The 25357-nt window shown below is 34.3% G+C and overlaps 1 protein-coding gene across 1 annotated transcript; it reads left to right on the top strand.

Moving 5' to 3' along the window:
- The first annotated feature begins 677 nt into the window (after positions 1–677).
- Positions 678–24103, top strand: LOC150100004 (fibroblast growth factor 9-like). The gene is made up of 3 exons (XM_090403189.1): positions 678–825; positions 14790–14893; positions 23493–24103. The coding sequence occupies exons 1-3, from the start codon at positions 678–680 to the stop codon at positions 23751–23753; spliced, it is 513 nt and encodes a 170-aa protein (XP_090259315.1). The 3' UTR covers positions 23754–24103.
- Positions 24104–25357: the final 1254 nt, after the last annotated feature.

Below are 25357 nucleotides of genomic sequence, written 5' to 3'. Positions count from 1 at the left end.
GATCAAATTTTATTCTTTCGATTTCCTAAAGTGAGACAAAGTGAAAGCCGATATCTCATGTAACAGGTATGAACTGTGTGTGTGTTTGTAAAACAACGTCATCTCGTACAATAACAAATGCTTACAGCCCGGTCACGTGACCGGAGAATAGATTGATGACTGCTTACGAAGGCTTCACTTCTTTTCAGAAAGCGGTTTATTTGAGCTGTTCAAGTCCGAAGTCTTGTGAGGTCTCCTCCCGCTGGGGTAACACTAGGTAACCTTCCCCGTAGGCTAGCTGTGTATGTCTCCGACGGTTACGTTCCCTATGTGCGGAATAGTAGCGTGTGTTTTTGCATCTACACATCCACAGCAGCTCTCAGGGTGAACAGCTCGGCACGGAGTTGACTCGCCTAGTCATGAAAACTTTGGTATCTTGCGTTCGGAAGCACGCAGTTAGCAAGTGGTCACTGCGCGTTTCGTAAAGAGCGGGACTTGTAAGGAGAGACAGCGGCAGCATGTCACTACTTCTGTTCCCAGCTGGGCAAACATTACTAGGGTTCGTAGTACTACTCGACGTGTTAAACGCTCTCCCAAATTCGCTAAGAGGATTACCGATCAAAAACTACGGTCGCCATTCGAAACTTCATTTGCTCAATGACAGTTTGGCGATGAAATACACAGCATGGACTCTAGGGATGATAAAACAAGTGACTCCGGCACAAGATCATGCGTACACATCTCAGCTAGGGCAACTAGGACAATTATACTGTCGAACGGGATACAATTTGCAAATCCACGCGGACGGCGTTGTGAATGGCACGAGGGAAGATCACAACAAATACGGTAAGTACTATTCTTGGCATGGCACAAAAAGCGATTTTACATTAAACTGCACGCAGTTTGTTTGTTAGGTATTGGAAGATAAGACAAATTTATAGCAAGTGGGAAACTATGTCAAGATCATTTTTATTGCCTTTCAAATTGCATATTTAAGCATATTATTTTGAACTATCTGACCTGTCGTGAATATGCCTTTGCGTTGCGTTTGTTTGACTGGATAATAATAAAATAAGAGTTATGTTACTTTCTCCCAATCTAAATTTATGATGTTCGATAAATATTCATGTGATATTCTTTATGCAATTGTATATGATATTATGTATTCGGTGGTTGTGATATATATTATTCAATTATATATTTGTATATTATATAAGTTATACTTTATATATATTTTTTATAATTATTTAATAGAATGCTCTCAATATGCACCATGCCACATCTTTCCTTTTATAAAAGTTCAATAGAATGTTCTTATGTTCTGACACGTTTTATTTTTATCATTCTGATCTCATAAGTGAGCCATGCTTTTAATTTCTATTAGCATTCCTTATAAATATTTTCACAACTAATAATAAACAATCATGGTCTAATATACATTTAGCGGCAAATGACTTTTCAGGTTGTTTGATATTAATGACGAAGTGTGAATGCTTTGAGCAGGACATTCTGGGAAACCAATATACAGTTCAGATACTAGAAATACTGCGGCTGTATCGATCGCATTCGGAGGAAGGATTTTGAAATCTTACGAACTAAGAGGAATATAAATACACCAAACAATCAATTTAGAACCCAATGAAACCAAGGTAGTAAAACAGAAAAAAATGTCATGTAATATAATCAAGTATTCCATGTTTTATGACTTTTACCATGATGATGATACATAGTAGATGATCTCATTATGGTTTATATTATCTAATCTATCATCTATATTAACAAATCTACATACACAAACACATTAATCTTTAACTATTTTAAAGGTTACGAATGATCAATGATTCACATTCTTCCATATGAATAGCTGCGCTTCCATGTTAGCCATTCTTGCATTTATTTTTGTATGTTGTAGGCTCAAGATTCTGTTCACAGCAATAAAGTTGTCATATTTTCATTAATAGACGGGGCTTGAAAAGACGTTTTCAAACAATTGTGTTGTTTAACCCTTTGACATATAAATTATTTTTAAAGTTGGCTCTAAATTTGTTTGAAATTGACGCGAACTTCGCAACGTCTGCGATACGTCAAAATCAATTTTGATGCAATCACAGACGTCTTTGTATGTTAATAGATTAAACTGTTTCGTTTTCTGCTAGTCTAAACCTCATTTTCATCCCCGTATACTTGAAACAGAAGTGTTTATAGATTTTAACAAAATTTTAAACGTCTCTGTATATTTATGGGGGGGGGGTACGATAACAGGGATTGCTAAGTTACGATAACAGAGATTCGCCAAAAAAAAAAAAAAAAAAAAACGCACAATAAATGCGATACTGTTTCCCCTAACAATACTTCATTATAATATTATTAATATACAAAAGTCAAAGTTGAAATGGTGACATTTATAACAATAATCAGTCACTGCATATGCAAATTTCTTGGTAACATAACTGCAACGGAATAAATTCAAATAGTATGAAGAAACTTGGGAGAAGAAGTTTCTTTTGATCGCCAGCCGCTTGTCGATGCGACTGTTGACGACACTACTATCAAAGTGTCGAAAAGAAGCAATGACTGAGATTCAGATTGAAAGGAATGTGACGTCCTGGCTTCGTTTTTCTTTAGGCCGTTGTGTGGTCTTCGTCTATTTTTAAATCTTAGAACGGGAGACTGTGTTTATCAATTTTACTTGACAGTTTTATGTGAGGGTGAATAGAATTTATGTAGCTCGTGAGTGTTGCCAGATCAGATGTACAGTGAGAACAAATTATTAAAATGTTATCTGCATTACAGAGATGGTTTCAAGGCTTTTTGACTTTCGACTTGACGCCATTCACTACAAAGGATCTAATGGATACAGCTGATGGCTGTTTCGTTTTAAACCTGAAGTATTTTAGTGCACAAAAGCATTGTAGTTTATTTTCAGACAAGTTAAATAATCATGGGCCTTTACTTGTTCATTGTTCTTGAGTAAATCGGGAATCTGGAATCGGGTCTCAAAGTTCACTAAACAATGTCTCTATATGCAAGTCTCAAGAGACCAAAATCTGTAGAGATGTTTATAATAGTAGCTTATAGTACTACTGCAAAATTCAAGCATCGCTGAATAAAAAACTACGAATTCTAATAGTGATGACTGATAATTTTCAACATTGAACAAATGACTTTCAGTAATACGCTTAGTATCAATATGCCATCCATCTTAGAAGAGGCATGATCGGAGTGGGATATGACGAAGTCACTGCATTGAGCAACATCGAACTAACGTTTCAGAGAATACCATGTTTTAATGTGCATTACGAAGTTTGACTTAACAAAAAAATAAAATAATAAACTAATTACTTTGTGAAGTTTTTTTTTTTTTTTTTTCTTCAAAGTTCTGGTTTTAAGAAAATTTAATCGTTTCCTGACTAATACAGAATATAATAGCACATATTCTAATACCTTTTTAGGGGGGGGGGACGTAGTAATCTGTAGCAACCGACAACCTATAAGCTGATAACTACATTTCGAAGCTAACACTAAACGCATATTTTTTTTTTTTTTTTTTAAACATGATTCGCTAATTGTTGTTATCAAAAGTCTTTTCTGGTTGCTTCTAGCAACTTATAGAAAAATGTCCCTTCAACAAACAAACAGGAATTAAACAAAAACAAATAAAATCTGGAGATCAAATTTACAGTTTCATAACTACCAGGTTGTACATATGACAAACAAGTCCAAGTAAAACTTTCGGGATTCACGAGTCATAAAATATTGACGTGTTTATAGAATTTTTTTTTTTTTTTTTTTTTGTAAAATTATATTCTTCAACTGGTATGAATCTCTGTATAATAATAATGAAAGTAGTATTAAAATTAGTACTCCATTATTTTATATATAAAAATCACCATTTTCATCATCAGCATTATTATTATTATATGGACACCCGTAGGAGCCCATATAATATGCCTTGGTACTTATCATACCTCTTTTTGAAAACACTGAAAACACATTCAAACAAACAAACCATTGGCTATTGGCAGCTTATTGCATTCACTCACCACACGCCATGAAAAAGAACATGGACCTCACATGGTTACTGCCCACATCCCTAAGTAGCTTCCAGAGATGATTGAGCTGCAAAATTTTCCCTGTATCTATACTGTAAGATTTCCCCTACTTGATTGAAGTATGTAAGAATAATTCAGTCTTTCTATAAGCAAAGTTCCACAGGCCAGATAGCTAGCGCTGGATTTTTCTGTTTCTTCATCTCCATGGAATTTGGATGACCACATCTGAGCACGGTAATAGTCCAGATGCAGTCTTCTCAAGGCTTTGTAAAGCGGAAGAATAACTTCCTTATTCCTACAAGTTAGTGTAGTTTTCAACAGTGCAATTATCCAACGTGATGTCTTAACCGTCTTATCAATGTGGCCTCTGAAGTTTAACTCGATGTCCATCATCACTCCTAGGTCTCCGGCTTCAACCACTTGCTGCAAATTCCCATCAATATAATATTCAGTCTGCAATGTCTTCATTCTAAAATGCATATTGAACTTGGCAACATTACAGTGACGGTTATTAATATTTATCCAGCATCAGTTTCCTCAGGTCGGCCAGCATGGATTCTCTGTCAGATATGTCCTTAATCACCCGATCTAACTTTGTATTATTCACATATAACTGAATGTTTCACTCCAGACTATCTCAAACGTCATTAATTTATAAATTAAACAGAGATGGTCCAAACACAGAACCCTATATTACCCCACTAGTCAATGTCATCCTTTCAGATAATCATTCTCCAATCCACGTCACAAGTCTATTTTTCATAGCATCCCTCTAAGTTTTTTTTTTCTTTTAATCGAAACTTCACTAGGCTTGGAAAGAAAAAAAAATTATCAAAATGGGACTCTTTGTTTTAAAAAAAATCAATTTTCACGAATAAAATCGTCATGTTATAGCAACATTGAATGCCACTAATAATTATTATTAATTTAATGATTATTTCTTTTTTTATGTGACGCTCATCTACGAAAGTTGTAAACCTATAATACATTAGTACCATAGGTGAGCTAGGGATTCTTCCCCCCACCTCCAGGTTTTTATTAATTTTTATATTTTTTTTGTGTTTTTACTCATTTTTTACATAATCCGGAAACCCTACTCTAGCCACCAAATATGGAATTTTTCCAAGCCACTTCACGCCTCCAGTAAGAGGTATGGTAGTCTTACACCTAGCGGTGATATTCACCTCCCACCTAAGGAAAATCGCAAACATTCATGCCCATGGCGAGATTCGATCCCGCAGCTAGATGGTTGGAGAAAGGACTTGTAATCATATTTAATGTAAACACGAAGCATCAGTTTTTGTTTCGAATAACCGGATTACGGTTTCGTAATAAGGGAAATATCCATTTCAGTTGACGGCCTAGTCAGCCGAATGGATAATACTTCCGCAATTCAATCAACAGATCGTGGGTTCGAATCCGTGGATGTTTGTGAGTCTTTAGATGATCGATGATTTTCGTCAGCCGGTGTGAGACCACCAACCTGCTGATTTGAAGCTGAAAGCGTCATGAAGAAAGCTCGACGTGTGAGCTTTCAATTGGAGTGTTCTGATTATTTTCCACCAAATTCGATTCTTAGTTCAGAATAGACTATTCAATCTAACTTTTATATAAATTTAGGTTAGATGAAACGCCCTCAATTTGACACCACGGTTAAGCGTTTCGTCCGTACTCTTTTTTTTTTTTTTTTAATGGCACCTAAGCTTGCGTTTTATTAAAATTTGGTATCTTGACTAAGTATAGTCATTTGAGTCGAATCTTGATTTCTATGCTAATAATGAATGACGTCATTGTATGGAAAAATTATCATGAAGTGCACAGTTATCTAGGATCATTTCCATTTGTGTTTGTATCGTTTCTAACATGTTAAAAGCAAAAATATGTTATAATGATAGGGTGCTCGGCTCGTATTAAATGTTTTAATTATCAATTATAAGTAAACATTTTCATATGATTTTTTATATTTTGCTCAGTGACATCGCCGTTTATTTAATTGCATTTCGGAAATAAGAGTGAAAGGCGTTATTTTAATCAGTGAGCAAGATGCAGGAATAAATATTCATTCTATATTACTTTTTTTTTTATTATAGTGAGTGACTTTTTAACAATACTGTAGCGCATGCACATCAACTGAAATTGCTCGATCTCTGTAAACGTCACGCACTCCTCTTTGTTCACAGGATTCAGTTAGCTTTTTTTTTTTTGTCTTCTTATTCTTCTTTTTTTTTTTTTAAATTACGGTCGAAATAAACACGGTTAATGACACCAATGCATTATGTTCTATTAAATGCATATGTTCTTCTAACCAGTTTGCTTGTTTTTTCGGGAAGAAAAGCCTGTGTTTAATAGAGGAAAAAATCCTGCAATGCCGTATGAGATTGGCTAACACAATTTTAGCTGCAAAGCCCTTCGAAAGGTTCTTCACGTCCTAGACGTTCTTTGAAACGAAAATCTTTCAACTGTTCATTGGAAAGTTTTTAAAAAATATAATGCCTCCAAATTATATAGTTGGAACGAATCAAAAGAAACAATAGCAGATTTATATATATAAATAATTTTCAGATAACTTTCAATAAAAATATGTCAATTGCAGAATCCAAAAAGAATAGAATGGTATTAAACTCATGACAGAAATTGAACTTCAAATGCTGAACTTGAACGTGAAAGAAATACGATGGAAACAAAGAGGAGAAGAAATTTAAGAAACTATTAATTGAAAAAAATCAGTAGTAGCTTGTGGAAAACAAAAAGAATTTTTTAAAAAAGGAAAAGAAGTAGAAATGGGCTCAGAAAAAAAAAGCGTAAAAAGAGTTTATGAAACGGTTTCTACACAGAAAAATCAATTAAAAAGGGTATAATATTCATATTTAATTATTTTATATAATTTAAATAATAGCATAATTACTAATATAACAACTAATAATATAATATTCTAAATAATGATATATTATTAATTGTTATACTAGTAGTTATTATACTATAATGCTATTATTTAGAATATTCTAAATTTAGAATATATTAACATTATTTTAAAATATGTCAAATGATTTTAAAATATTTAAATATTAAAAAAAAAAGGAGTTAGAAAAAAGAAATTAGACGACGTGTGTATACTCGTCATAATCAAACAGATCTGTCAACTCTTTAGTGGTCTTATAGTATTTGAATTTCATTTCTGGAATTAGAAATGAAAGGTATGCTGACGCTACAGAAGATGTAGACGATGGAAGGACAGAATAAAAGAGGATTAATGTGGATGGATGGGAAAAAATGCAAAGAGTTGATGTAATGCCCCGGCACTGATAAGAAAGGGGGACAGAAATGAAATCTTAAAAGCGAATAAAACCTGCAACCCGCAGTTGATTGAGTAGTTATCTAGATTATGTCGAAATAAATAAGGCTGTGAGGAGAGCGAATGTACTGTTTGTCAACTACGAGTGTTCTTAGACATTTTCACATGTTTTGTGGATTAAAACTCTGATATTCCAGTAAGAAAAGCTTGCCCGTCCTGTCGGAATCAGGATAACGCATCTTTAGTTGAAAAACCCTTATAAATATTCAAAGAAAGACTCTTATTATTTTTAAATAAAATTTACTCAACTGGTATTCCCCTCAATAGAATGGAAAAAAGCAATTGTGATTCCTATCTTTAAGAAAGGTAATAGAGATGACCCTAAAAACTATAGAGGTATCAGTATATTAAATTCATGTTACAAAATATACAGCAGAATCTTAAATAACAAACTAATGAAATATTCCGAAAACTTTATTCTAGAAGTACAGAATGGATTTAGAAAAGGACGATCATGTATAGATCCGACCTTTTGCCTAAAATTAATAATAGAGAAAAGAAGAGAATATAATTTAGAAACACATATTGCATTTATTGACTTTGAAAAAGCATTTGACAAAGTTAAAAGAAACATATTATTTAACATATTAAAAGAAAGATAAATACCAAATAATATCCTAAAAGTTATCAGAAGTATATATGAAAATAATCAAATACAAATAAGATTAAATCACGAGCTATCATATACGAGAGAGATAAACAAGGGGTACGACAGGGATGTCCCCTCTCAGCAACTCTTTTTAATATCTACTTAAATGAAATAATAATAAAATGGAATAAAAATTTACATCAAGGAACTAAACTTTCTCCTACTGTAAACTTACACACTCTCCTCTTTGCCGACGACCAAATAATAATTACAAATTCTGAAGATAACTTACAGAAAGCTATTTTAGATCTAAATGAAATATCCAAAGATTATGGTATGATAATATTAACGGAAAAATCAAAAACTATGGCCTTTAAAGGACAAGATCCAGTAAGAACTAAAATAGTAATAGATAACAAGATCTTAGAACAGGTGAATTCATTTAACTACCTAGGATGTATGATCACATATGACAATGAAAAAGATATAAACGTAAAAATTGCAAAATATTTAAAAATAACAGGTGTAATTAACTCTATATTTAAACCAAACCTAGTTCAAAAACAAACCAGACTAAATGTATACAATACATTAGTCCTACCAGTATGGAAGCGAAATCTGGACAATAAAACAAAAAGACAAACAAAGATTAACAGCAGCAGAAATGAAGTTTATGAGAAAAACTGCAAAGTATACCCTATTTGATCACAAAAGAAACGAAGAAATTATGAAAGAATTAAACCAAGAACCAGTAATAGAAAAAAATTAAAAAATATAAACATAAATGGATGGAACACGTTCAAAGAATGAAAACAGAAAGATTACCAAAACAAACCTTAAAGTACAAGCCATTAGGAAAAAGAAAACCAGGACGTCCTCTTAAACGATTCAACGATGACTTCTATGCTAGGCCTAAATCCTTGATACGCATGATGATGATGATGATGACCCTTATAAATATTCTTCTTTTACTACGATGAGAATCGACACGAGATATTTTCAACCAAAACGGCATCGTTGCTATGATTTGTTGGGTTGGAGTGATAGCCGAAGTAACTAAGGTTATGAAATTAGTGTATAATGTCTGTTAATTGTGTATTCTTCTGGTTTGATTTACCTGTTTTATGGGATGAAAAACCAGAGTTTATGGGAGGGGGGGGGGGAAACCCTTCCATCTGCGTATGAGATCACTAATCTACCTTTAGCTGAAGAGCCCTTTATAACGATTCATCGCGTCCTATATGGAATTCGAACCAGTCTTTTCCACCGAAGGGCATCGTCATTATCAGAACACGCAACATAGCATAACAAAAACTAAAGGTTTTGTTAGTAGCTATGAGTAAAGTTTTAGTCTGATTTTTATGCCATATTTTTATTATTCACTATGAAATTTATTGCTGCTCTCAAGAGGTATGAAATTAAAAATCGCTATTTGGAAGTAAACGAACTTAAAATAATTTTAAGTCATTACAATTTTACTTTGAGGAATTTGAGTAGAATTTTAATTTAGGTAAAGCAAACGCATACGAAAATATGCTTTTTTTTTCATATTCTGCTAACGTTGCATACTATACAAAATGATCATTTTCCATCCCTCGTGTTTAGCACTCACGCTTTTCGGCGTGGTAGAATTTTAAATCGTCAGTTGATGATGGGCTGATTAAGTTGTGTGAAGTGCCGTCAACGGTCGTGCCTTTAACAAAAAAGAACGAAATTTCCTCTGTGACCTACCGCGTTAAAACGACACTGGCGTGACCTCCTCCAAGGCTGAACAGTGACACGGGTATTAACAATGCCCGTAGTGTATAGAGCGTTTTAATGTCCCTCAAGGCAACAACCGCTACACGTAGTTTAGAGAGCACGTGCTCATGGTAGGGAAGTCAATAGAAGCCCTATCGTAGGATTTGTTCGACCCGAGGTGCTCTGCTTGGGAACTTACCGTTCGCTCATCCCTCACGGTTTGTATTCAGAAAGGGAGACAAATAGTGCATGTAATTCCCGGAAACTCACAGGTTAGATAGTATCAATGCTTGTGACCTATTACTCCCGACTTAAGGTCAAGAACAATCCGCAACTCGGAAAAGATTTTCGCGCCAGGAGTAGATTATGCGGCACAACAAAATACCCCGCAAGAACAGATTACACTTTCAATTGGACATCATAATACTTAATGCGTACCCTTTGGATTTTACGAGCCGGCGGGGTGTTATTTAAACAAAAGGAAGGATTTGAAATAGGCATTCTCATCATCACTGTCGGCTGTGGATTTTAATCCTGTGTGTGTGTGTGTGTGTGTGTGTGTGTGTGTGTGTGTGTGTGTGTGTGTGTGTGTGTGTGTGTGTGTGTGTGAGAGAGAGAGAGAGAGAGAGAGAATTTTCGAACATGTGCTTCCCCCTGTCGACCAACAGACACACTTCAGTACCTTGAGATTTCGATTGTTTTGATTTGTAGTTAATATTAAACAAAGTTAATCATGAGTATAGCAACACGATTTTTTTTTTGCTTCATTTCTGATTCTGCAATAAATTGCAGAATCAGAAATGAAGATAATACAGGTAGATAACAGCTAGAGCAAAATAAATGCTTTCCATCCTAAGCTCTATATGTACGTGGCTGCCGAACAGACGAGAAGTTGTTTGTCATTTCCATATAACAGACGAAGATATAATCTGAAAAAATACAGCCTCGTAATAAGTTCTTACCATTGCCAAAGAGACGAATAATAATAATAATAATAATAATAATAATAATAATAATAATAATAATAAAAGTTAAGGTGGTTGTGCAACTTAGGATGGTTTGATTCATGAATGATGCAAATTAAGGGCAGTGTGTGTGTGTGCGTGTGTGTGTGTGTGTGTGTGTGTGTGTGTGTGTGTGTGTGTGTGTGTGTGTGTGTGTGTGTGTGTGTGTGTGTGTGTGTGTGTGTGTGTGTGTGTGTGTGTGTGCAACTAAGATAGTTTACATCTGTAATTACATGTATTTCAGAAAGGTTATTTTCTCCCCCTCGTTTATGGGACGTTGAAAATCCAGAGAACTGCAGAGTTTTTTGGTCAATTTCAAATCCTAGAAGGATGAAGAGGTAAACAGTGGCATTATTGATATTAATCGATTAAAAATTCATAAGCAAATTATTAACTTGGCACTGTTCTGAAAAAGGAACAGATATAGAAGTATGTAGTAAACAACACCGGATACATGACCGGATGACAGGGAGCATCAAAGAGGTGTGACTATCGTACATCATCATTATCAAATTCCTGCTATGTATTTTCAAGGGCTGTGCAGGATGCTTGATAACACTACATGATGAAGTTTACATCGGATATCATATCAGTAAATTTCTATTGAAAGGATGGAAGACCAAGAGTGATACATTAAACACAAGGTAGCATCATAGGAGAGTCTCCGTTGCTCAGTTAGTATAGACGAGTCCTTTGGTTGGAAAGACACGGGTTCGAATCCCGTGTATGAGGTGAAGAACCTTTATCACGTCTTTTCGATCAAACAGTAAGTTAGCCGGTCTCATACGGCGGCGGAGGGTTTTCACCTCTCAAAACAGGCAAAGTAGCCCGTGAACACGCACAGACCTACAGGCATAAATAATTGCTCTCAGGGGGATGCAGCAGAGTGCGGTTCCATCTGTACTAATTCACTCTAACCTCTAATCAGAGGACTTTACCTGTCTTAAGGGAGATGAGGATGAAGAAGAAGACATCATAGGGGATTGCATGGTCTTGGCTTTTACGCGGGGATGGGTATGGAAAGTTCTGATAAACATCTACAACAAAACGATGTTAAAGCAACTGATATAACTATAAGAACATAAGTTACCCTCATAACTCTGCTACTAGTATGTTCTTTCTTGTGGTTACATTAGTCATTAGTTGCTTTAATATCATTTTATTCTAGGTGTTCATCAGAACTTTCCAGACTCCCTCGTATTTTAGAGCTGCGGCTCCACATACACATAAAAGAATGCCCAACTCATAAAATGTTGCTCATCTATGTTGAATTCTGGAACAATAAAAATAGGCGCTATGTGGCGATCGCACTATACAGTGTTTGAGTATGGCAGTCGAACTGTGTTTGGAGAACGCCTAGAAAGAGTTGTCTTTTATTTGCGATGCACCCCATCGATACTATGTTGCGTGTTGATATTTTGCAGATAAGTGGCTGGCTATATATAACATAATTAATTTCATTTAAAAAAAACGCAGCTAGAAGATGCTAAAAATATACTTCTTGAAAGTCTCTTTTTTGCAACCAACAAAAAACATCCGGCTGGTCTAGTGGATATCATCTAGACCAGCCGTGGTCTAGATGATATCCACTTTCTATAAGCCGTGGGTTCGAATCAATTGTGTTGTGGCAGGGATATACATGACGTTTTGTGCTACAGGCAATCAGTTCCTTTATTCTCACAGCGCTGGTCTCCTTGATTATATGGAATTTGATATTCCAACACAGGCCACTGAACCACGTGCCAGTCACTAGTCCCTTCTTGAAGAAATTGGTGATAAGCAGCGTCTTCTGAATCTAAAAATACCGTTAATGCCAGTTTTAACGATCTCGCCTAAGAAAGCTTTTCCAGTCACCCTTTTTTCCCGTTTAAATCAATGAAAACTGTTGCAGCTGTTGGAGTATCACCATCGTATGTCTTCCATCGTTTCATAAGCGTCTGTTGATGATCTTCCAGTTTAACACATAACTTTACGCGCCACTTAATATCATTCACGTGAGGACAAGACACTGTCTAAGGGGAGATATAATTTTAGTTTAAAATGATTTTTAAGGATCGTGTTACTTCTACTTGAACATTGTCGTATCAAGCTTCCGTATGAGACCCTGCTAATTCACCTTCAACTAAAAAAAGCTCTGATAACATTTTCGCGTCCTAGAGATGGGGTTCGAACCTAGGTCTCTCTCTCTCCTACCAAAGGGCATCGTCCAAACCGACTGAACTACGAATGCGTTTACTAGAAGAAAATCAACAATTCTACCTACTTTTTTTTTTAAAGCTAAATTACATTAGACATTCTGGAATCTGATTTAATACATTTCTTTCATCTTATTATTATATTGTCCCTCCCCGTCCAACAGGAACAAGTTGGAATAATTTAAATTAAAATAACATCATGCAGCAGAAATCAGAACCACATATGAAATAGCATGACACTTTTACAAGAAAGTACGGAGGACATTTTTTTCCTGACATTTTATACTGATTAGTAAATATGGAGAATAGGGCTGACTAAAAGAGATGGGATGAAACCAAGGAAGGAATCTGGGTCTTCTAAAATTTTGAAGATGCTAATTGTTCGTTGACGTTTATATAAAATTGAATGAAAAATAGTTTCAACCCTTAAATAAATTTACAGTATGCACGACAGGGGACCCGTATATTCCCTCTCTTCTGATAAAGCATAATTTCAAAGAATTTCATGCGACACAAATGAAGACAGACACGGTTATTATGAACGCACATCATCATATTAAAATTTTCATGCCTCTATAAGGAATGTTTTGTTTGTTTACTTAGCAAAGAGAAATGTGTGAGTTCCCGTTTCCATAGCAATAGTAAATTGCATATGCTTTTATCCACGTGACAGTGGTATATCGTCAAAAACGAATTCCACTTTCTTTACTTTTATTCCTATTTATTAATTTATTAATATAAATGTTTACATTATGTTAACTATATTATATATTCCTGTTCATTTTAAAGGAATCATTAATAACAAATTATTCAGCAAAACTGGAATTCGCCATTTCCGTTAAAACAACAATAACACAAGCAACAGATGCCAACATCCTTTTTCTGTTGGATCACGAAACCTGCTGCTCCCACTCATATTTCATTCAACTTGCCTCTATTCCGTGGAACAACCTTCCTAATGAAATATTTCCCAAGGAGTATAACCTCCAACTATTCAAAAATAATATCAACAGATTACTTTTCTCTTCACCCCTGTCCACACATTACATTGATTTCAATAGGTTTTGCGGCCTCTCATGAGGAGAATGATATACAAAAATAACTATTGAATGAAGTCGATTATTTTTCATATAATGTCTTATAATTTTACTAAAATATGAATTAAAAATAAAGTCTAAAAACATATTCACATTCTTCTACCGTATTCCCGTAACCTCTGATTAAGAATATTAGTAATTATGGTGTTTTGGAGTAGATCTATGCCATATATGCATTGATGCATGGGCTTTAGAAAACCGCATTTTTAAAGTTAATTCTGTTTCAGATCTTACTGCAAAATGAATAACAGTGAAGAATGCAGGATCTTAATGAGTAAATATACAAAGGATATTCTTGTTATAACTTCTCTTCGATTTCCAGGAGATTATTGTCTTTGAGTGATGTATAGAACACCAACGGCGGGAGCTATTTATTATGGCGGAGAAGCGAATTGCGGTTCGTGGAGTTGTGTACGTTTATCGGCAAGTGGCTTTAGCTCTGGAGTGCTTTTTCCACGTTCGATGTTTCTAGGTTGTGCGGTTGTAGGAGTAATAAGCCAAGGAGCTATTTCTTAGGAAGTCGTACGTCCGAGCCATGTTTTATTAGGCGTACTTTGCAAAATGCATGAGCACTTATTAGATTTTTCCCCCTGTCCGTTCATAAGCATCATTGCTTATCTCTGGTTGGACAGATTACTAAAATTAAGTATATGTAATTTTACTAAAATTTGTCAAATCAGTGAATTTTGGTTTTAATCGGATAATTCGGGAAATAATATAAATATTAAGTGTAAATATTAATTTGATAATAAGTTTTAATATCCTCTTTATTTTCTTTCAGCAATACTTAAATTCACCACAACCATGAAGAGGAAAATAATTATACAAGGCGTGGCCAGCGGTAACTACTTGTGCATGAACCACAAGGGAAAAACATATGGATCGGTAAGTATAATTTCTTTTTCAAATGAATTCTTTGACTGTGCACATCGAATACACAAAAGAAAACGTAAATGTTTTTATAGATATAGGATCTATTAAAAAGCTGTAGAAAATAAACAGAAGCTTTAAAATAAACGCTTTGTTATCTTCAAAATGCTTTGAAGCTACTTACGTTTTTAGCATCTTTGGAAAGAACGATCCTGAATATTCTATATTCAGGATCGTTCTTGGGAAATGCACGCTTAATTATCTTGGAAAATGCATGCTCCAAGAAGATGGAGTGCATTTCCCAAGCGAAGGGGTATTTTTTCCCTGTTAATTTAATCCTTCTCTCTTTTCCCACAGCTAGACACCTGTATCCAAGGGCATTCTCTTTTCACTTCTCACAGTTGGGTACTGAGTATAAGAATTAATTAGAACTATACAATCCTAAAATAGTTCTAATTTGATTGCCATTTTCAACGTGGAGGTGCGAGTGTAGTTCGATAGAAATATCTCGAAAGCGAATACAGGGATATTTGGTCAAGTCGCATAATGTTACAATGAATATGACCTCGTATAGTTGGGGGTCTGGTTCTCATCCAAATAGCACAAGACAGTAAATATTTGGCTGGAAGTATTCTTTAGATTGTAAGAAGGATTTCACAACGCCTTCTCCATTTCAACATATGGACAAGATATGAAAGTCGCATGAGTAGAACAAGCGCGTATGGAGAAACAGGAATGTTTTCAAAACCTTCAAATGGTCTGAAAATTCTTTCCTAGTTTGTTCAACATATCAGATATTTAGGCAAGTTTCTCACAGCACTCAATATTCATAACTATAACGGATGTTTACGAAATGTTTCATTATCTATCGCATAATAACACTAATGAAGAAAAAAAAATCAAATTTTTTAAAATCCAATGGGTAAATTTCTGGTATGTAGAAGGGGAAAAAAAAAAAATTGCCGAAAAATATTAGTCCTGAATTGCGCCGTCATTACCAGTTATAATTGGTTTGGTGTTTAGATGACGCTAAATTGAATCTGTTCTCTGCCCAGTTCATCTGTTTTCCGAGAGAAAAAAAAAATTATATATATATTTGACATTAACTTAATTCGGACTTTGTACTGTTTTCTGTTAGTGTTCATGCAATAAATATAGAATTAGTGGTACCTTTTGATCTTGTCTGACCCAAATTTGGAACCAAAAACTTTGTAGGTGTCTTAAATTAATTGGACTACCTACGAAATTATGGAGGTGTAGTCTATTAAGAGTAAGTAAAAAAAAAAAAAAAAAAACATGTAACAAGCACATATGTTTTACGTTGCAGAAAATAGAAAATACATACCAAATAAATTTCCAGACAAATTAGATCACTGACCATGGTCTTTAAAATGCAGCGAACATGATTAAAGTGAAGTATTCTATTTGCTATAATATTACTTCTAATTAATATTTACAGCTCTGATTCCAAATTGTTGTTTTACCCGTGAATAGCATAACTCCTGCCTACGCAAATTCCAGGCAATTTCTCCCCTGAAAACAGGAATTTTTTAATTACGTCCCCCCCCCCCCAATCTATCCAATTAAAATCGTCCATCAATTTATAAGAATGTCATTATCTGTAGGCGTTAATCAGTACTCGAATTTCCCTAGGTTTATCAGTCAGAATTACCACTGTTCTGATTGATAAATCTTCATGTAGACAGGGTTAATAACGAAATTATTTTGATGCTTTTGTAATAGGTTAAGATAATGACAGTGTCTCTGATTTAATAAAATAAGAAATAAATTCTTTCTATAATGAGTTTTCCAAAGTTGAATTCATTTCAATTTCATCCGTTTTCTTTGAGTTCTTACTTCTATATATCTATAAATCATTGCAATGCTTGCTTATAATGTATTTCAAAAGAGATACATACATTTGGTTATTTTCCCTGTACCATGTGCTGCCATCTTGTGGATATTAACAATATTAAATGTTTTTGGATCTTGAGCTCGGACACTGTTAACAAGGATTTACGGTACATAATTCAGTGCTGCTCGTCTAACGTCTCAACTTTCTTCTCTCTCTCTCTCTCTCTCTCTCTCCATATATATATGTACAAGTTAATTTTATATAAACTTGATTTTTTTAATCCTATTTCCCAAGTGAGCAAACAGACAAGTAAGTCAAGTTTGCGCCTGCACGTAATGAAACTCTGAGGCAACTAGTGGTAAAGGCGGATTAAGCTCTGATCATTTTCCTTAGTATTTTTCCCTTAATGTAAAGCACATCCCCTTACGGAGATGTATGATGCTATGCATTAAAGGCAATGGTCACTATCCATACTGGTTTCGACCTTTATTGAGGTGTCTCGTCAAGTGAGAGCCAGACCTGACAATGCTAAGGTTGAAGTAATGCAGAGCTCATATGAATTTTACCTAAACAAGTTGCCACAAGGTGCTTTGAATTAAATAAAATCCTTATTAAATAAAATCTCAGGATGAGAGATAGATGTAGAAAGTTTTTTAACTTGGGTATATTATGTATTCAAGATACCTTAAAAAACTTTCTACATCTATCTCTCATCCTGAGATTTTATTTAATAAGGTCAAAGCACCTTGTGGCAACTTGTTTAGGTAAAATTCATATAAGCTCTGCATTACTTCAACCTTAGCATTGTCAGGTCTGGCTCTCACTGACGAGACACCTCAATAAAGGTCGAAACCGGTATAGATAGTGACCATTGCCTTTAATGCATAGCATCATACATCTCCGCAAGGGGATGTGCTTTACATTAAGGGAAAAATACTAAGGAAAGTGATCAGAGCTTAATCCACCTTTTCCACGAGTTGCCTAGAGTGGCGCTACCATGAGTTGCCCCAGAGTTGCATTACGTGCAGGCGCAAACTTGACTTACTTGTCTGTTTGCTCATTTGGGAAATAGCATTAAAAAAAACCAAGTTTATATAAAATTACTTGGTATCTTGAATATAGAGAGAGAAAAGAGGAATCAGTAAATCTTTATTTCAAGAACCAATTAGGATACTGTATGAAATTTATAACTGACGTCAGTATATATTCGTCCTTGCAGCAAGAAGAATTGTTGTCATATTCAGCATTGACACGAATCTTCATTAATCTTTCTACCAACAGAATTATTTTTATACGCATATGCAGTTTGCTCTGAGCTAATTTCAACATTTACTTCACCAGGTAGTTGTAATAAGGCGCCTTCCTGAGCACGGACTATCGGGTGTCGTCATGATTTCAAGTTAAGTACGAACTAGTGCCAAAATGAGTGCCTCTTTCAACTCATTAAATCTAGCCAGAATTACATAAGTGCATTTAAGTCTAGTAACAACATCTTTTCTTTAATTTTACTTCTTTCATTACTCATAAGCTTAAATTGCTAAGATTTAAATTTGTTAAAATCGACTCCGCTATTGATTTTCTTTATTTTGACCATATTTAATTTATCTTAATACTACCTGGAACTGTTCAATTTAACTTGTGAGCAAGCACGATAAATGCTTCCATCCATTCGGAGCCACTTCTAGCAGCATTATCCCTTACAGTGCCACTTTTTATTTATTTATTTTTGATAAGTTTCATTCCTTCAAAACACGAAATTCGGCTCTTAAATTTTTGGCTATATCTTTCGATTATATGAATAAAAATACCACATGGCAGCACCCAAATTAAAATCATCATCATCATGATCAAATTCTTGATATGCACCCTCAAGAGCATACGGAGTACTATACTACGATAGTACTACAACTGCATCAACCCACCTAAACTTTAGTCTTCCTCTGAATCTTATTCCTAGCATTAAACACCTGTTTTTCTAATCTTTTCTCTCCCATTCTGTTTAAGTGACCATACCAGCTGAGATTAGATCTACTCCCACATTCCTGAAAGCTAACAATGCAAAATTTCTTCTTAATATCTTCATTTGTAATAATGATTCTGTGATTGATACTCTTGTATCAATGACAGAATTATTATTATAATCAATGTACTATGATGGATTATAATAATCCATTATATATAATCCATCATATTACATTAATTCAATTAATTCAATGAATTAAACCAATATTGCCGACTAAGTGAGACCACCACCCTGCCTACTGGAGATGGGGATCTGAAGTGGTTTGAAAAACGTTCTACGTATGTTATAAATTCTATGTAGAGCAGGACTTCCGTTGATACCAGTCCAACAACATATTGATGTTCGATAAATTTAGAAGCTTTGGTGAGCGGGATTCATATATAGTAAAATTCTTCATTCTCTCTGAATAATAAATATTATTTCTATTCCAAATAAAATATTTTTAAATAAAGGAGTTATGCACATACCGAGTTCCAACTACGGCTGAATGTGACACGTTTTACATTAGTAGATTTAGCTTCAAAAGAAATAAAGGGAGTAAAAAAGCTACAAGATCCAGTTATTTTCTTAATTGTGTCTTGCAACATTTTTTCTTTTTATATTTTAATTTGAAATATTAATTGTTTAAATTAATCTTCATCTTGAAACGATTAAAATATACAAATTAAAACAGTATTAATCTGATATTTAATTATTTACAAATGTGAATTTTACGCTATTCCACTATAATCAGCTGACATGTTATGAAATTCGGCTTCGACCTGTTATGATAGTAATTTGTTCTGTTATTTTCACTGCGATAAATAAATTTAAAGAATACGAACTGTCTTCAGATGGATTTTTCTCCCTCTTTCCTCTCTGTATTGCAATGATTTGGGCTGGTGTATAACCTCGTTAGTGGTAATTCTCACGATGACAAGACGTCCTTCATCACATTGCGCTGAAGAACCCACACAAAAGGAACTATCACTTCTCTCTAATTACCACCAACCGATGCGCCTACTCCACTATTACGTTCCCTTCTACATACGCTGAATTACAAATGAGGAATCTAAGGCAGTGTCAAATACTCCCACATTCCAATTAACAGTATGTCATAAATTAAAATGTACAAAACATGTATATCTTCATTAATAATAATAATAATAATAATAATAATAATAATAATAATAATAATAATAATAAGTTGTATTTCGTACATATTAACTTTGTTTTGCCTTACCTGTTATCTCCCAGAAGACGTAACATGAATATTTCACGTACTGGAGACGGCAGCAAATGAAAACTATCTGGATTTCGCCTTAATTTCAAATGCGTCGAACTGTCACACCTAGAGATGTTATTATAAAATAAAATAATAATATATATCGAAAAGTATTTATTTAAGAAATATAAATTTATTTATAATAGTCATTTTATTTTATTTTTTTTTTCAACATTACCTCGCACTCAATTGTGGGATACTCGGATGAAAAACCGTCAGTGATGCCAATGATCTTGTTGATATTATATAAGCAGAAATACATGTCTATGAAAATTTTAAAGGTAGAAACCATATATAAAAAAATTCATTTCCCCCCCCCTTTTTAAGTGGGATCTTTCCCGTGTTACAAATACGTCACACTTTTTTCAAGCAAAGTTATATCATTTAATATTATCCGAATCGCACAACAAATACGATAGCATCTTGAATGTTATATTATTATTATTATTATTATTATTTGTGACACCTTCAAGGGAGGTCACCCCACCCAACTCACCATTTACTTTTTGATTCTTCACGTACACATTACGTCAGTATCCCACATTTTACAGCCACGAATAGCATTTTATCTGGTATGTTTCTGATCTATTTGTCTGCATGCGGATTGAAAAACTCGAGTTTCCAGGAAGTAAAAAAATCTACTATCTCTGTGTAAGATCCACCCACATGACGACAATCGAATCCAAGTATTTTCTAGTCGAAGGCCATTATTCTTCCATCTAAGCTACAGAGGTTTTACAAGTTGAGTAATGAATTGAAAAAAAAAAAACGTATATATATGTACTGTGGCTTCACATTTCTGATACTCTCTGCCTCTGACATCTTCTTCGATGTGTTTTCTTTCTGCATTTCACGTAATACCCTAGAAGAAAGTATGCCAACTTCTTTGGAATGAATTAGAAATCTTACACCGCCGTTGCTACGACAATCCTAGCATGAATTTATCTAAATACTTGCAATCTATGATCCATCTATTACTCAAACAGAAGAAGAAGTGCGGGCAACAACAGAAATAATGCACGCTACTGTTTGAATCATCAGAAACTAGAATCCTACACACTACCGTGTTCACTGAGATCGTTTTTGTTTTGGTGGGGGGGGGGGTCCGCCTACGAAAGGTTGTAAACCCATAGTACATTAGTACTGGGGATAGGTCAATAGATTTTTTCTACTTTTATTTATTTGTATTTATATATTTTTTTTCATAATACAGACACCCTGCTCTAGAGACTAAACATGGAACTCATTGAAGCCTCTTCGGATTTCCTATATGCAAGGTGTGGTCTCACACAGGGCGATGAAATTCATTCCCACCTAAATGCGGTCAACATCCCTGTCCACGGCAGGATTCGAATCCACAGCCTGTTGGTTGGAGTATATACGCTAACCATTCGGCCAATCTGGCCGGCAATGGTTTTTTTTTCTTTTCTTTCTTGATTTATAATCAAGATAAGCCTTATATACTCAAAGGGTCAATCATACTCATCTACAGCAGGCTTTTACAACATCCATGACCAAAGTGGGATTCCAACCCACAACCTCTTTGCTGGAGATCGGGTTCTTTTGCTGTTTGTAAGTCTGCCTGATTATATATTTTTATATGGTTTAAACACCTGAAGAAGTTCCTTGTAATAAAGTGAAAGAAGCCATGTTTATATTCTAATAATAACACAGGCCTGCAAAATTCGAGTCATGAAAAGTTGTCTGGAAACTATTAACTGTTTCTGATTTATTTTTGACCGCTGATTTCAAATATCTCTTCCGTTTTTCTCTATCACGTAAGAATTTTTCATAAAAATGGATCTCAATATTACAGTAAGATATCTTTAAAACGTCTTATATTAAGTAAAATAACATATTTAAAATTTTCCGTAAACATTTTTGGAAAAAAAGTATTGGAAAAAAAATTTTAATTAAAGTAATTAAAGATTAATCTTTAGTGCATAGTTTATATTTCGTTGTGGTGTCTTTTTCTTTTCCCTTCAAAGCTTCTTTTTTGAACTTTTTTCTGCCCTGATACCCTCTTTCCATCTCCTTGATGTCTTGGGGGAATCGCTCTCCTTGCTCTTCGCCGACAGTTCCAAGATTCTCAGAAAAGTAGGCTAAATGAGAGTTGAGAAAGTCACTTTTAAGCTCATGGAGCATCCCAAATCCTTGAATTTCTGTAGCATGTCTTCCACAATAATTTTATAGTTGGGGTCCTTATGATTTCCCAAAAATTTGGTCAGCACCTCTTTCAAAGCTTTCCACGCTTCTTTTTCAACAGTTGCCATTTTTTTCTTCAAACAGTTTATCCTTCATGAGTTTCCTGATGTCCGGATCGATAAAAATACCTTCTTTCAATTTTGCTGTAGATAATCCAGGAAATTTTGCACAGATGTATTTAAAACACTCTCCTTTTGACAAAGCCTTGACAAATTGCTTCATCATCCCAGCTTTATGTGAAGCGGGGGTAAAAGGATTTTTTCCCGAGCAACCAAAGTTTCGTGTAACACATTTTTATTTCCAGATTCTCATGTGACTCTTTTTGGCCATTCGTTCTTGATCCAATGTTGCTCTCGATCTCGGCTGTCCCACTGGCACAAAAAAGCATGGATATTTAGTGTATCCTCTTTGTTAGGTGAATTTTTGCAACCTCTTGAAACCATTATAAACACCACTTAAAACACAGTTAAACGAATTTTAACGAATAACATCAACACTATTACTCGACACTACGTAAAAACAAAAAAAAAAAAAAACCGCAAACACATTAAATTAAATCTTCACACTAACTTAGGAAATATGCTACCTTTCAGAAATATGATGACCTTAGTAGTCAACGACTAAAATTCAACTAAAGAATCCCACAAGAAAATGTAAGCGTCTGTGACAACAGGAAAGTCATCCGTTATCTCGGAGAATCAGATTCGGAGTAGTCACCTGCACTTTTATCTGCATTTCTCCCTCTCTCTCCTATCTTAAGAATGAGAAGTTTCGTGGAAATTTCTTTATTTACCATAAAAAAGGCACTTCAAAAAGCACTTATACAACTAGTTAGCTGTAAATAAAGAATGAAAATAAATACCAGTGCGCTGAATTTATATCCAAATACTACTAATAAAAACGATAAAATTAGAAATTGGGTAAAATTGGTGGGTGATGGAATTTTTTTTACTATTTTTTTCTGAACTCAGCACCTAAAAATCTATAAGAATCAACTATTACTTCTATAACTTTTCCATCGCAGGCCTGTGTAATTTTAGATAATAATAATACAGTGTATTTTGTGTTAATATATATATATATATATACACACACACACACGATGTGTGTGTGTGTGTGTGTGTGTGTGTGTGTGTGTGTGTGTGTGTGTGTGTGTGTGTGTGTGTGTGTGTGTGTGTGTGTGTGTGTGTGTGTGTGTGTGTGTGTGTGTGAAACGACGTACATTCTCCCATAGTCACTGAAAACGTGTTCATTTTGTTTTTTCCAGAAAAAGCGACAGAGCCAATGTGTTTTCCGACAGAATGAACTGAAAGACTTTTACTACACCTATTCTTCCAACAAATATTCTCTCAGAAGACGTAAGTGGTATATCGCCATCAACAAGCGAGGAAGGACGAGACTTGGCCGAAGAAAGCGACAAAAGTTCACCCATTTCCTTTGCAGACCAGTTGACCTATCCAAAGTCCCATTTCTCTCCGGCACCCTTAACACGGTGTGTAATAAATCTGAAACTTCTCGATGGAGCTAATGGTGGTGGGTCCTATTTTCTATCTAACAGGTAGCTATCCTGCGACGGTAGCAATAATTCAAATAGATTTCACGCAACAATAAATTTGGATGCGTGATGAGTGAGTTACTACAGCGTCACCTGCTGTCATCGCTGTGCGGAAGTTACAGATGAAAAGCCAGGTTTATGTTGAGTTGTGCAACTCTTAAAAACATTTTAGCGAATCGCATGCAAAATAAATGTCCAGTTTTTCATCTTTCGCGCGTCCCTGTCAGATTTCAAGTTATTCTATGATCTTTGAAATGATGTTTAAAGGAGCTTTATTGGGAATATGAATGTGGAAACTAATAAATAAGTAGCACAGATTAATGTAAACTGAATTACGTAGTAATGTCATGGTATCCTGTACACCCTTCAGGGTACATATCACAAAATGATGATCTGAATTAGCATTTGAATTCTACATACCAGATGATGATGCTTAATATTAAATTTAACATCGCGAATGCTTCTTATTGTATATTTTACATTCTTATTGTAAAATACAGCAAAGTGCATTTATACAACTAGAGTAGGGATGGGAAAATGTTTTTACTGAAGCTCTAAAGTATTTTGGCTATTTTTGACTTACATATATACTAAACTAAAGCCAATCACAAGTTTTTTTTTTTTTTCATTACAAATTTGTTCCCATGCATGTTAGCGGTGTATTCTTATATTCAAAAATCTTTTAAATGAAGTGATATAATATCCGAAAGTAACTATTGTGTTTCTTACTTGAGGAACGCTATCATGTGGTCTGGCGTTGGTGACCTGGATATAATTATGATATGAATTATAGTCTGTTATTTTAAGGAGTTAAAGTTTATAACAAGGAAGAAACTAAATATATCAATTTATTATATTCTGATATAAGATGATAATTGTAGTGCGTGAGCTTTGGATAAACGTTTAGGTTGTCATTAAAAATTGCTGCTATATAATTACCATCCTTGCACTAGAATGCCTTTAATTAATAAGAGATTATTATTGAGAACTTTCCTGTTCATAAAATGTAAAGTTTTATTTTATTTATTTTTTTTTATTTTGCATAGATTTTTTTTTTCTTAATAGGATTCATATGGAGTGTATTATACTAATGATTTTGGCAAGCGGTATATTTGCGAAGGATGAATAAAATCCTATTATCTCTCTGTTTTTCTCTTTCTTCAGGGAGTACTGTACATGGACATGATGATGTATAGACTTCTGATTATCAGAGTATTTTGTGCGTTTCAAATAAACGTTGTAATTTTATCTTTACAGTAGAATGTCTTCAAGTTTCTTAAATTAATTTTTTTTTTTTTTTTTTTTTTTTTTTTTTTTTTTTTTTTTTAAACCGCGGTCAAGCAACACTAAAGTTCCTATCAAAGAATGACCTTAGTTACTCTAATCTTTCCAGGAGTAAGTTAGGTCTGGCTTAATAAGTTATTGGTATTTATTGAATTTTGTACAGTTTGAAATTAAAAGAAATCCAGTATGTGATGTAATTGTACATTGCAGGCAAATAATGCAATTATATGTTTGTAAGCTTGTCTCTTTGCTGTAATAAATAACTTGTATAATGGCTTCAGGTTGGTGTTATT

The sequence above is a fragment of the Typopeltis vanoorti genome, chromosome 13 (assembly GCF_054136105.1).
Source record: "Typopeltis vanoorti isolate ZY-2024b chromosome 13, IOZ_Tvanoo_1.0, whole genome shotgun sequence".
Lineage (NCBI taxonomy): Eukaryota > Metazoa > Arthropoda > Arachnida > Uropygi > Thelyphonidae > Typopeltis > Typopeltis vanoorti.
Note: the sequence above shows the minus strand (reverse complement) of the source record. Positions and strands in the feature narration are given on the sequence as shown.

Coding starts and splice junctions, on each gene's coding strand:
- LOC150100004 (XM_090403189.1), top strand. CDS start 678: ATGATAAAACAAGTGACTCCGGCACAAGATCATGCGTACACATCTCAG. Junction 826..14,789: donor GGAAGATCACAACAAATACG/GTAAGTACTATT, acceptor ATTTTCTTTCAG/CAATACTTAAATTCACCACA. Junction 14,894..23,492: donor AGGGAAAAACATATGGATCG/GTAAGTATAATT, acceptor TGTTTTTTCCAG/AAAAAGCGACAGAGCCAATG.